The sequence below is a fragment of the Castanea sativa genome, chromosome 11, assembly GCF_040712315.1.
Source record: "Castanea sativa cultivar Marrone di Chiusa Pesio chromosome 11, ASM4071231v1".
Taxonomy (NCBI): domain Eukaryota; kingdom Viridiplantae; phylum Streptophyta; class Magnoliopsida; order Fagales; family Fagaceae; genus Castanea; species Castanea sativa.
Window position 1 is genome coordinate 60,977,202 of NC_134023.1, and position 13,919 is coordinate 60,991,120.

General features: G+C 34.2%; 1 protein-coding gene across 1 annotated transcript; it reads right to left on the bottom strand.

The window, feature by feature from the left end:
• Positions 1–11,581: 11,581 nt before the first annotated feature.
• On the bottom strand, positions 11,582–13,607 carry LOC142616864 (uncharacterized). Its single transcript, XM_075789623.1, has 4 exons — positions 13,487–13,607; positions 12,859–13,378; positions 12,376–12,717; positions 11,582–12,074 (listed from the first exon to the last, which is right to left on the bottom strand). Exons 1-4 carry the CDS (start codon positions 13,605–13,607, stop codon positions 11,582–11,584), a joined length of 1,476 nt encoding a protein of 491 aa, XP_075645738.1.
• Between the last annotated feature and the right edge of the window lie 312 nt (positions 13,608–13,919).

The window sequence follows — 13,919 nt, forward strand, 5'->3', positions numbered from 1 at the left end:
GATTGTACTTCAAGGACATAGTCCTTACTCCAAGAATCGTTAAGCTTGATATACTTCATCACCCATATTTCCTGATGATTAGAGTCGGTCTTATTACTTAAATAGAGAAAACCTCCAAACACTCCCAAGTACATGGATGCGTTCATCTTTTCTAACTGAGGAGGTGGAGGGAAACTTTCAAATTTTTCATTCTTGAGATCAAAGACACATATATATTCAGAACTATTATCATCGCCAACAATCCAATGAAGCGCTTCATTGAGTGGGACACCAAATAAGTGATCATGAAGGGGGAAAGGGGCATGTCCTATGCTTCGCCACACCCTAGTTCTTAGTGTGTGAACTATACCAATGGATTGGATTAACCAAGTTTTGACCAACCATTGTCCTAACAATTTGTAAGATCTTGTACTGATTAGTGTAGGAGCTAAACCCAAACGCAAAGACTTCCTTGAGTTTAACTGTTGGTTTTAAAATTGCAACATTTTCTCCTGTGATTTGGATTGCAAATTGAGTTACCCCAAGAAAGAGACTTAAAAGAAATAAATCAATCCATTACAAGAACTAACTATTTGGGTGGAAGAGAAAATCATCTTAGGGAGTCGAATCTTGACAAAACTGCATCGTCCCAAGGCACTAATTAATGACATCAACAAGTTGCACATTTGGTTTGTGACAATCTCTCTTAAGGATCCCATTAAAGGGATTCAAAAGCAATAGGCTAGTAGTGGGTGTTCTAGCAAGGCAGTGGTTGACAAAATGTGGAGATGTGAGCATGTTTTTCCAGGTTTTAGAAACGCACATAAAACGAACGGTGGACTTAAGAGGACGTCTAGAAAGTATATCTGTGATGGTATCGGATGGTAACTTTGACATAGCCTTCCCAGTTTCTGCTAACCTTGACATAGTCCTTCGGATTGCACCCATAGTTCTGTACCTCCTCTCCATGTGATGTTGCTACGTTTTTCTAATTCATTTGATTGAGAATCGAATATGTTTTCAGGGTGTTGTGCGAATAGCACCCCTGGACTCAAATCAATAACAACAAATAAGCTGAAATTAAATAACAAGCACACATAAATTAAAGAACACAAGAATTTATGTGGTTCCGCAAATTGCCTACCTCCATGGCGACAACTAAAAAAATTTACTACAAAAAATAAGGAGACACAATAATGTATAATATAAGTCTCAAGAAAGTCAAATCTCAATTACACCCCAGTAATCTCACAAAACAAATAAGAATAGAAGTTTCCTCACCTATACTATAAGTCTATAACTTATAAGGCTTTGGGTATTTGTCAATGGTCAAAGTTTGGAAGCAATTAATATACACATCTTTTAATCTACCAACCAAAATAATACTCCAATATGGACACATCTTTTAGGTTTGCCGAACTTAGTTTCTTCTCCAAAAAAAAAAAAAAAAAAAGGTTTGCCGACCTTAGGGTTTTTTTTTTTTTTGAATGGGATGCAGAAACAAGGTCAGAAAATTAAGCATGTTAACGGTTCCCTTATGCATTATTAGACTTTCTGTGATCTATTCTAATATGGGAGTCCAATTAGCTTGGGTATAAGAAACGGTGTTGTTTTTACTCAAAGCAATTAATATGGACATCTTTCTTTCTTAACCTTTATTTGTTTCTCTTTTTTTTTTTTTTTTATTTATGAAAGATTATAAAATCTTTAAATAACTTTCATTTTTTTTTAAATTAAGTAATATTACACCATTTAATAACTTTTTATTGAATTATTATTTTAAAATTCTAACAGTTGAATTATATATCCTTTATATTTTTAACACGCAAATCAAATTTAGTGTTAATTAAATGCTGTTAACTATTTCATTTATCAAAATTTTAAATTTCAAGTTTTTGTATCTTATAACTATGCATAAAAGATGGTATATAAATCTAAGAGTAAACAACATCCGGTTAGAATGTATTTTAAAAACATTAAAAAAAATGTAATATAATGATGAGATTTTTAAAATATTAATCATATAAAAGTTATTAGGTAGTGTAACATCACTTAAAGTTTCACAAAAACCCAACTCTCTCTCTCTCTCTCTCATATATATAGGTTAAAGAAACAACGTTTTTTAACCATTGATTTTTATTAAATCTAGCAATATGAAAAATACTAGTATTTAATTTATTGCTTTCCAACTTAGCTTATCCAATCAATAGATGAACTAACCGTAGAAAGTTTCTACGGCTTTAGAACCTTTGAATGGTCCACGAATGCCACACCTATGTTCATGACTGGAACCTCCAACCAACTCCAAAAACCTCTTAAAACTTTTATTCATAGCAGCAAGTCACCGATCCTATTTGGGTGCACTTTTTTTTTTTAAGATACGATAAAATTTCAAATTTATGACTACTTTTTTTCTTTTAAAGACCTAGTATCACAACTAGAGAATAAAAAGAAGAAGAGGCACAGCAAACCAACAAAAAAGAAGTAGCAACGAAGAGCTGAGGAGAAGAAGCTTTTATTTTTTGAGAAGTGAGAGAGAGTGTGTGTTTTGATGTGGGTAGGAGATATAATAAAAAAAATTATTATTTAAAAAAAATGGTGTATAATAAATAATTTGATGTGAATACTTTTACAAAGTAGTTGCGTAAAAATTAGAAGAAATAGGTTCATATACTTTTAAAAATATATATATAGAAATTTTTTTTTTTTTGGGTTTCCCACAGTGTTTCCTCCTCAAAACTTTCAACCAGAAACTAATCACTATTCACGCTGGGTGAGCCTACAGAGGGGTAAAACGCTGGCCCAAGAAATTCTTTTCAAAGTACAGGTAGCAGGACTCGAACTAAGAAGCACACCCAGTCGAGCCCAGTACAAGTACCTTGAGACCGAGAGTCCAACCAACTCAGCCAACCCCCTGGGTTGATATAGAAAATTTTAAAACCACCATCTATGTGTATTTAAAAAACCAAACATGCCAGTCCCACATTGCCTAATAATCAAAGTAGTTTACTCGTTATATTGTAGGATTAGAGCCAATGAGATTGCCGAGCTTAGTTGCTCAGGCCTGTGACACTGTGCTAAGAACTAAAGATGGGGGCATTAAGGTGGTATGGAAGATGGTTAGCGCTGACACAAATGGGGTTATATAATGTAGCTGCTACGGATGTGTTCATGTGTCCACGAGTACCTACCATGGCCAAGAAAAGTGTACGAAGTTCTCCGTTGTCTTATAAGACATTCACATTAGCCTGCATTCCCCATTGGTCTGACTTCCACCTTTCGTTGTTTTTTTTTTTTTTTTTTTGCTTATTTGAACACTCTCTGAGGATTAATATGATTTGGGCTTTTGATGATTTAAATTTTTTAATGTAAAATTGAAGATATATATAGTAGATAATACCCAATTACAGGTTTGAACGTTTTATAGGATACGATGATAAAAAAGACTTATGATTAATTAGATTTTTGGTTTGTTATTAAAAGGGGATGTCCACTTGCATTGTGGTTTTATCAATTTAGTTTTTTAAAATGGGAAGCACCACCTATATGAAATTGAATGGTCTAATTGTCTTGTGGCATGTTCAATTGTAAATCTTCGGTAGATTGGAAGAGACAAGAATTGTTTTTGGGCTGAACGGGGGAAAGTGTCCACTATTTATTTGTTGAAAAGATGCTATAATTGACCAAGATGTAAGGTGTTAAGGGGAGGAGATAGCTTGGGCAGCAGATTACATGAGGAGTATGTATTAGTTTGGATTAGTCTAGATTACAAAGACTTACTTTGGACTTTAGAGGAATAACACTCTTTTTGGGGTGGGAGTAAAAGTTTTCAGTATGTAATAAAATTAGTGAAGTTACCATTAGAGACTTGAAGCATCTAATAATGCCTCTGCGCTACATAAGTTTTGAATTGTCAATAATGAACCAGTGGCTGTTAGGTAACTAGTACTACTTTTTTTATTATTACAAGATAAAATTTTTGCTCTAACCTAATTTAAGTATATATATGTGTGAAACTCCCTCCTGGAGACTTAAATCCCGGCCCTTGCCTCCCACACCCCACAAGCACTTATACTTATAGAGTGACCACCGTATCAAGGGTGCGCGGTGGTACTAGTACTACTTTTTAAACCACCACTAGGCTCTTCTTCTTTCTTTAGCTCTTTTTTTATACCAGACAAGAACTTCAAAAACAGAGGGTTCGTTTGGTTGTGTTGTTTAAATAACACAACACGTATTTGTGTTGTGTGAGACTTTTTGAAGCCCCATTTTAAGACAGTCTTGTTCAACTGATTTATTATGTATTGAACAAAAGCAACCTGCTCCTGTTCCTAATTAACTTGTGAAATAATTTCTTATTAAAAAAAAGTAATTTATTCCCTTCATCTGCTTAATTTTTCGTTCTCCCTTTTTTATTTCGCTCACATTGGAGGCTGGAGGAGGGAATACATATTCCTTTAAGATAATCTAATAACAATACAGAATATGTCAGTACCAGAGAAAAGCTTAAGGGAAAAAATTGAACAACTAGAGACTTGCCATTCCATCAATCATTCCTGTCTTGTTGTACCACCGAGAGTTTGGACTCGAAATTAAGGAGCTGAATAATGCTGCAGGTCCCTCCAGTTGGAATGTTGGCAAAGGAGTCACATGATAAAAAATCCTCAAGATAAAAATATTTTTAGTGACCTGGAAATGTAGCAGAAATTGTGAAGTTTTACTGATGCAAGAGGACCAATAGGCACTGATATTACACCAAATAGATGTCGGGCTTGGGTTGCACTAGTTGACAAATCGAAGTAAATCTGCACAAGAATTCCTTCCCTTAATAATTTCTCGATGTAGCATGAAATGAAACGTCTCATATCTGTTTTATCAGTTTTGAAATCATTTAGAAAAGAAGCAGTAAACAAAATTTATACTAAGCTGGTAGTAAAGAAGTGCCTGACTATGAAATTGAGTAGTGCTTCTAGCTCTCTCCTGTGTGGACTGAGACAGGGGGTTGGGTCTTGTCTTGAGTTTTTAGCACCCTCCAAAACTTCATTATCGATTCTTTTGCAGGCATTGTGAGTCATCTTGCGTCAATTTTCTCTTCTTTTGGCATCATTTTCCTTTTTCTTAAAGCCTTCCATAGATCATAGATAAGAAAGGGAGGCACTTGGCCTATCATTTGGCTTGAATCAAACTTGGCCTTTATATCTTGATAATCTCTTTTCTATAACTCATGATGAATTGATCTTGGCCTTCTCATGTCACTGAACTATCTCAATGTATTTTCATGGGTTGCACAATTAGTTATTCTGCAATAAAGATAAATAAATAAAAACAGTCACCAAAATTTTATTGTTCACTAAAAAAAGATTTAGGAGACAAGAAAATCAACATTTGCATGTGATTATCTATTACATGTACAGAATTCGAACATCGATTATACCATTCTGCATTTTTTACAATTAGAGCCCGGGAAGGCAAAAGAAAAAAAAAATCAAAATAAGGGGGTTTTTTTTATATTTATTATTTGTTTTTCCATATACTTTTTTATTGTTTACGAGTGCATGTTTAAATCTGAGTATTCAGAAAAGAAAGGTTTTGACTTTTGATTAGGGATAACACACTACAAGAAAAAAGATAATATAACAAGTATTATTGCAAAAAAAAAAAATAATAATGGAGGTAATATATATACTATTGCATCTCTAAGTTGTTTTTTGTTGTAATAGTAACTTAAAATTATTACATCAATATGAGATTGTAGCAATAGTTATTATGTTACATCGAAATGTGTTGTTGTAATAGGTAACTTATTATACATTGAGATATATATGTTGTTACAATAGGTAATCTTTTATTTCACATTGAACTATATTATTAGTATAGTTCCTAGATATGGTTTTTAAATTACAAAACAGGTTAATGAAAAAATGATTATTTAAGAAAATTATTTATTTATTTTTAAATTTTTTGATAAAAAAATCAACATATTGCAATGAGATTTTTTCAACCTATTGCCTCGGAGTTTATTACAACGGCTTGCATCGACTTTTTTGTCATTGCAATAACACCTATTGCAACGAGATTTTCAAAATAAATCATTACAATATGTGGAACTTATTGTAACGAAAATCTAGTGTTGCACAAACCTATTGCCTTGGAGTTTATTACAACAGCTTGCTTCGACTTTTTTATCATTGCAATAACACATATTACAATGACATTAGTTGTTATTGCAACAACTTATTTTGTTGTATTAAGTCTTTTTTCTTGTAGTGACAATTAAACAGCTAAGATCAGATTTTTTTTAAATATAAAATTCATGATTAACAGCCTCACAAATAATTATTTATAACTAAAACATATCTTATATCACAAATTATAATATGTCATACAAAATAAATCACAAAAACTAATAAGTTTATATATTTAAGATTTTAAAGAGTATATTGATAAATTAAAATTTAATTAGATGGAACAAATGGGTTCTTTGTATTGGACACTTGTTTATTTATTAAACAAATTAGATGTATCAACTTGCCACTCCTACTTTTCATTCTTTCTGAGTTCTATATACATTCTTTGTTTAATTTTCTTAATATTATTATTTTATGTATTTTCTTAGTTCTACTTTTCAGTAAATGGCTTTTTGTTGGAGTATTTTTCCAATCTGGGTGAAAATTTTCTCCTTAAATGGTTTAAAAGGTAATCTTTCTTGAACTATTTAGTTAATTTCATGCCGAAAAAGCTTTATAGCTTTTTCAAAATACAATTTTCTTGCTTTTTTTCTCAATAATGAGCTCCTTTTTTCCTCTCCAGAAATAAGCTACAATTCATATGACACTTTTTTCTCCTAAAAGATATGTATAACAATCAAGATTATCATTATTATTATTATCTACTAACTATATAAAAAGAGCCAACGGCTCTAGCTACAGGACCCTTGGTTTATTCAACTTTTGTTTTATTGTAATAAGCCAAAAATGTGAGTTTAGATGAGAATGAAAAATTTTTAATATTAAAAAATATTATGTACACAATATTTTCACAATAAATCTCTTATCTTAAGTAGCAACTTATTATTAACTATTATTGATGAGGAAAAACCAATTTTAGTAGCGGGTTCAAATTAAATTCATTAATAACTTTCTGCTAAAAATTTGTTGTAAAAATATTATAGACTTAACACTTAATATTTAATACTATTACCTAAAAGCCTTAAAATAAGGAGAATTTGTGAGCTCTCTTCTTCTTCTTTTTTTTCTTCAAGTACGCTAGTTTAGTTTGAGCTTGTTTTTGTTTTATTTTAAAAAAAATTATTTTTATATGTTTACTTTGTACTTTTACAATGTAAGCTTACAACGTAAAATTTAGATACACAAAAAGTGACAAATATTATACATATTTGTAAAAAAATGGTAAATATTGTACAAATTTTGCAAATCCGTACAACATTTGCCAATTTTTGTGTGTCTAAAATATAAATTTACATTGCAAGTACAATGTAAACATAGAAATATTGTGAAAATGTTGTGACATGTGTTAATTTATTTTGGGTCAAACTAAAATAAAATAAAATAATAAAATATCAAACCGAGATCTAGCACAACTAAAATAAAGGTATTGTATTATGAAAATGTTGTGAAATTTTGTTGTTATCACAATATTTTCATAATTATTGAGGTGTAAATTTCTTATAGGTCAAAATAAGATAATAAAATATTAGACTGAGATCCACCACAATTGAAAATAGAGATATTGTGAAAATGTTCTGATATTTTGTTGTGTTCCTAGACTTTTTTTTTTTTGGTCAAATTTGGTAAGCCAAAATTCACTTTTTCATGCACAATTTTCTTGGGTTGATTTTTTTTTTTTTCTTACACTCTTTCTAAAGTTTAAAGTAAAAAAAATAAAATAAAGACAGTTTTACACCAAAAGTAAAAAAATAAAATTGGGCCCTTTGAGTTTGGGTAATTTTATTCCTCCCTAAACTTTAAAACCAAAGAAATACCCCTAACTATTACTCTCTTAATTAAACTATTTTAAAATGACAAAATTTAGCTACAAAATTACTTATAATCTTAGGCTACAAACTTACTTAATATCTTTTTATTGGAGGTGAATTTTGACAAATCCACCATTAGATTACATCTTCTTCTTATATCCTCCATACTTGCAAAATTTCAATAAATTTAAAGATCAATAGTTATGTCATCAATAAATTTTTTAAATTGCAAGTTTTTGTAATTTAAATTATGCACAAAATATAAACTTATAGATCATATAGTAAATAATATCCGATTGATACAAAATTTAACATGTGTATTAAGAGCGTAAAGAACATGCAATTCAACGGTTAGATTTTCAAAATATGTTGTAATATTTATTTTATTGAGTGAGTTTGTAACCTTAAGTTACAACCAATTTTGTAGCTAAACTTTGTCCATTTTGAAATCTTACAATTCTTAAAATATTCTATTGTAGAATGTCTAAAATACACTTACTAAATTTTAATATCCCAAAAAATTTTCTATGTATTTTAAGTTTTATGTGGTAGTCATATTTAGAAAGTTGGAATGGTGATATATGGTGTTCTATTTGTTAACTAAAGAATGTTGATTTTCTTAAGTTTAAATATTCTAGACTTAAAATTTTATCTAATTGAAACTTCAATGACACGTCTTTTGTTATCCTCTTCTTTTTTTATTTCTCTTCTTACTTAAAAGGGTTTTTATTAAAAATTAAGTAAGCTAAATATCGTGGCTAGACTCATAAAATGTAGTATAATAAAAAAGGAAGTATAAATAACAAAATCATTATTGTAGATAATTGCAAGTATTTGATGAAGACCTTCAATTGTAGTATATGATCACATCATTCATTGCAAAAATTTATATATTATGACAATGTCTTAGCAAAACTCAATTGCTTATTATCCAAACAAAATGATATTCATTATTACTCTTAGAAGTTTTTAGTGAATTGATATTACCTTTAGCAAATAGGTTCTAACTTCTAAGAAACTATCATGGCAAATAAATACTCATATATTAAATTAGTTACTCTAAATTTAAATACATGGCTTCATTTTTCTTCAAATAGAAGTTTTTTTTTAATTCTTTTCACACAAAGGGGCAACACGTGCCTTGCACATGCCAACCAAACTAGTTTTCTTAAAAAAATTCAGTCTCGGATTGGTATTCTAAAAGTGAGAAACTAGGGGCTGGTTCTCGTTAATTTGCATTTTTTTTTAAGAAAATTTTTTCTTCTTGAATTATTGTTGAAATTATATAAGAGGTCAGGTCTAAATTTTTAAAGTTTAAACAATGACACATTTGGGTTTAAGTTGATTTTAAAGAGTCTTATTGCCAAAATAAGAGAGAACTGATAATAACTCTTATTCACGCTGAAAAGTAAGTGTTGTCAAATAAGGGAGACTTGGGATTGACTCTCCTACTCCTACTTCCACAAATTTGTGTTTAAATTCTTCTTCTTTTTTTTTTTTTTGGTAAAAGGAGGATTGCATTAAAAACTAACCAAGAAAACCAACTGTTTGAGGACGAATCCTTTCATAGTACATACCAATTTGGTCATAATACAAAAGCATATAAATGTCCACAGGCGGACTCTTAAACATAACCAAATCTTGCTGAAGGCCAGGACCTTTGCGCGCTAGTGCATCCGCACACTTGTTAGCTTCACGGAAACAATGCATCAATCTCACCTGAGGTTCTTGGTTGATAAGGGCCCTGCAGTCCATAATAAGAGGAGAATGGTATAGATTAATGCAGTGCACACTGGTCATCCAATCCAAAACAACCATAGCATCTACTTCTATTTCTAAGGCCTCAATATGAAGGAAAATGCACAAAGATAACCCATCCCACAATGCCCAAAGCTCTGCTTCTATACTGGATGCAACACCAATGTTGCACATGAAACCCCTTATCCACTTGCCATTCGAATCCCGAATCAGCCCACCTCCGCTAGCTCTTCCAGGATTGTCCAAGGCTGACCCATCCGAATTAAGCTTGAACCAACCTTCACATGGCTATCTCCATCTGACCTGCAACACGGCTTGGATGACCCTCCTATCTGCCTTCCCCACACAGTACAGGTATTCATGAGCAGCATGTACTACCCCTCTATACAAATCCTCATTGGCCCGCTTCTCCTTGAACACCATATCATTCCTGTGCAACCATAGTTTCCAGACAGCAACGGGAAATAGAATACACCAGGGGATACAATCAGTTCTAAAGGAAGAGTTCTTCACATTATTTTCAAGCCACTCACACAGGTTCTCATTGAAGAAGTTTTGATCATAATCAGCTATGCCAAGCTTACCCCAAATATGTTTGGCAAACAAACAGTCCCTTAACACAAGAAGGATAGTTTCCCTCCCATTGTTGCAAACCCGGCATTGGGCAGTTTGTACAATACCCCTATCCTGGAGTACTTCTCCCACAGGAATGCTCTTCAAGAAGCACTTCCAAAAGAACATTTTAATTTTTGGCATAGCATTCATCTTCCAAATCCATTTCCCTCTAAAGGCGTTGGCTGGCTCACAATCACTTTTAGCAATTCTATACGCATTCTTTTGCTTAAACTCACCTGAAGGAGAAGATGCCCATACAAGCCTATCCTCTCCTTGATGGTTCATAGGAACAGGCACAGCCTTAAGAAGGCCGATTAGATTGCCAGGGAGGTCGAAGGAGCATATATTAAAATCCCATTAACCTTCATTCCTCATATCAATCATTGATAGCAAGTCTTCATCTCTTCTAAGGGGACCTTCTATCATGCCTCTTAAATTCCCCACAGTTAACCACTTATCATTCCAAAAATTAAGGGTGCTATAAACACCCACCTTCCATTTAACTCCTTGCATGAAGACACGCTTACCCTGCTTCAGACCGGACCACACATTGGAACCACATCTCTTTGGGTTGTTATACTTGAAACGCAACACCTTAGCCCAATCCTTATCCTTATCCATTCTAAACCTCCAATTCAACTTCGCAAGTAAAGAAAGATTTTTTGGCTTGGCTGCTTGCAACCCAAGTCCTCCTTCTTCCTTCGAATTGGTCACTTTACTCCATCCAATCATGTGAACTTTCCTTTTGTCTTGGGTGGAACCCCAAATGAAATTTTTTGTCACTCTATCAAGAGCTTCCAAGGTACGGCTAGGCAGCATGATATTTTGCATTACATAAGTCGGGATTGTGGTAAGCACTGATTGAGCTAAAACTACCTTCCCAACAAAAGATATAAGATGCCCCTTCCAACCCGCAAGCTTAGCTTGCACTCTCTCCACAATGAAATCAAAGTCCCTACTGCTTGATCCCGGTTGCTTAAGGGGGAAACCAAGGTATTTACCCAACTTGGGCGTTGACCGAATACCCAACACTTCGCAAAGCTCCTCCCTCTTGTTGCCATCCACATTGGCGGAGAAATAAACTCTAGATTTGTCCTTGTTTATTTTTTGTCCCGAGATACCACAAAAATCCTCAAGTGCATCCAAAACACTAATACAATTCTTCATGTCAGCTTTTACAAAAAGCACAAAGTCATCCGCAAAGAAAATGTGAGATACTACCAAACCTCCCCTCTACGTTTTGACAAGATCCCAAAGATTAGCATCACACTTGTCTTTAATGAAGAAACCCAAAACCTCCATACACATGATGAATATGTATGGAGACAAAGGGTCACCTTGTCTAATTCCTTTAGATGGATTAAAGGATTCAAGGGCACCTCCATTAAATAGAACCTCACAAGTAGCCGTCGAGATGCAACTCAAAATCACTTTACTCAAAAAATGAGGAATGTTAAACAAGGCAAGGGCATCTCTAACAAAACTCCACTCAAGCCTATCATAGGCTTTCTCAAGATCAATTTTTACTGCCATGTAGCCCATTTTACCCTTCTTTAAGCTCAACGTATGAAGAAGCTCTTGAACAATGATGGCATTATCCATCCCCTTTCGGCCCGGGACAAAAGCCGCTTGCAAGAGAGAAATCAAACTATCTAAATAAGGCCTAAGCCTCGCTACTATGACCTTCGAGATAATTTTGTAAACAATGTTACAAAGACTGATGGGTCTGAAGCTCCCCAAAGAATCAGCTCATGCATGCTTGGGAATTAAAGTAATGAGAGTCTTGTTTAAGTAAGCCAGCACACATCCCCTCTCAAACACCTTTTTAACTATCTCCACAATTGATTTCCCCGTGATCATCCAAAATCTTTGAGAAGCTTGCATGGAGACCGTCCGGTCCAGGAGCCTTGAAAGCTTTCAAAGCCCACAAGCCATCCTTGATCTCTCTATCTTCAATCGGGCTTGCTAAGGCTTGGGCTTCCCCCTCGAACAAATTGACAAGCCAGTTAGGAATGTCCCATGTTTACCTTGGCGATTCCTCCATGTCTGTGGTATAGAGGTTCATGTACCACCTCCTAATATAGGCAGCCACCTCAATCTCATCAGTAATACAATTACCCACACTATCTTTGAGGTTGGTTATTCTATTCCTTCTCCTCCTATTAACAACCGACGCATGGTAGTAGGAGGTATTACACTCTCCCAAAACCAGCCAATTGATTCTAGCCTTCATCGCCCAATATTCATCAATAAGTTCTTTGACTTCAACATATTCCTGTCTCAAAGTTCTTTCAAGCTCCACAAGAAAGTCACTAGGTTTATTGGCCAATGCTTTATGAACACCATTCAGCCTAGCTTCAATCTTCTTCCTTCGAGAAAATAAATTTTCAAACACCTCTTTATTCCACTTTTTCGCAGACTCAATGAAAGTTTGAATGGAATTCTCAAGGCTTTAACCCCCATTCCAAGCATCACGCACAACCCCTGGGAAATCTGGATGAGAGAGCCACCCGGGTTGGAAACGGAATGGCCTTATTAACTCCATACCCAGCGGCTTCTCCAACTTGACCATAATCAGACAATGGTCAGAATTAACTCTCGTAAGGTGATCAATAGTTGCCTCCGGGTAGTGTAAACTCCAACCCACATTGCAGAACCCCCTATCCAGCCTCTCTTGAATGAGGTCCGAGAGATTTCGCAAATTTGACCACGTAAACTTAGGTCCAGAAAACCCCATGTCCATAAAACCACACTCATTAATATAATCCTGAAAGGGTCTAGCTCTGTAGGCATTAACCGGTCTTCCTCCCAACTTCTCTTCACCACTCAACACCTCATTAAAGTCACCAAGCATGATCCAAGGCAGATTATGAGTAGCATTAACCAAAGAAAGATTATGCCATAAAATATGTCTTTCAGCTAACCTAGGACTTGCATAAATAGCAAAAATAATCCAGGAAAGGTTTGAGCAAATCACCTTGACAAGGGCATGAATTTCTTGCTCTGTTGATGAAAGGTGAGTGACTTCCACTGCCTCAGAATTCCAAAGCAGTCAAATCCCTCCCGCATATCCCACCGTATCCGCATGAATCGCACCATCAAAAGACAACCGATCCGTAATTGCTTTAGCTCTGTCACCTCCCAATCTGGTTTCAGTAATAATCATCATTGAAGGCGAATAATCTCTGACCAAATCCTCCACATTACTCCCAAAATTCGGGCTGAGTGCCCCGCGGCAATTCCACACAATGATCTTCATTGATACTAAATTTCCAAGAGCAGGGCCCCTATCAAAGTGAGGCTTTGTATTCCCCTGAGAAATCAAGTTCCATCCCATCCCCTCTATTTGGGCCTTCGATTGTTCTTCCTTTGCAGAGAGCATCACCATGTGTTCTAGGACTCCCATCTCTCTCTCGTTCAAGCTCACTAGTAATTGGAACTTCCTGATTGATAGACACACCTGTATTAGCTTCATAACCCTTCTCTCTATCATCACCACTGGATTGTCTGATTCGAATAAGGCCGGCCTTGGCAAAACATTCTGGTAACTTTTCCACATAACTTTCCTTTC

What these genes read in the sequence shown, in the direction of transcription:
- LOC142616864 (XM_075789623.1), bottom strand. Translation starts at nt 13,607, where the DNA reads ATGAAGATCATTGTGTGGAATTGCCGCGGGGCACTCAGCCCGAATTTT. An exon ending in CCATTCCGTTTCCAACCCGG is followed by an intron (nt 12,718 to 12,858) that starts GTGGCTCTCTCA and finishes ATTTTCTCGAAG; the next exon opens with GAAGAAGATTGAAGCTAGGC. An exon ending in GACATGGAGGAATCGCCAAG is followed by an intron (nt 12,075 to 12,375) that starts GTAAACATGGGA and finishes GGGGAGCTTCAG; the next exon opens with ACCCATCAGTCTTTGTAACA.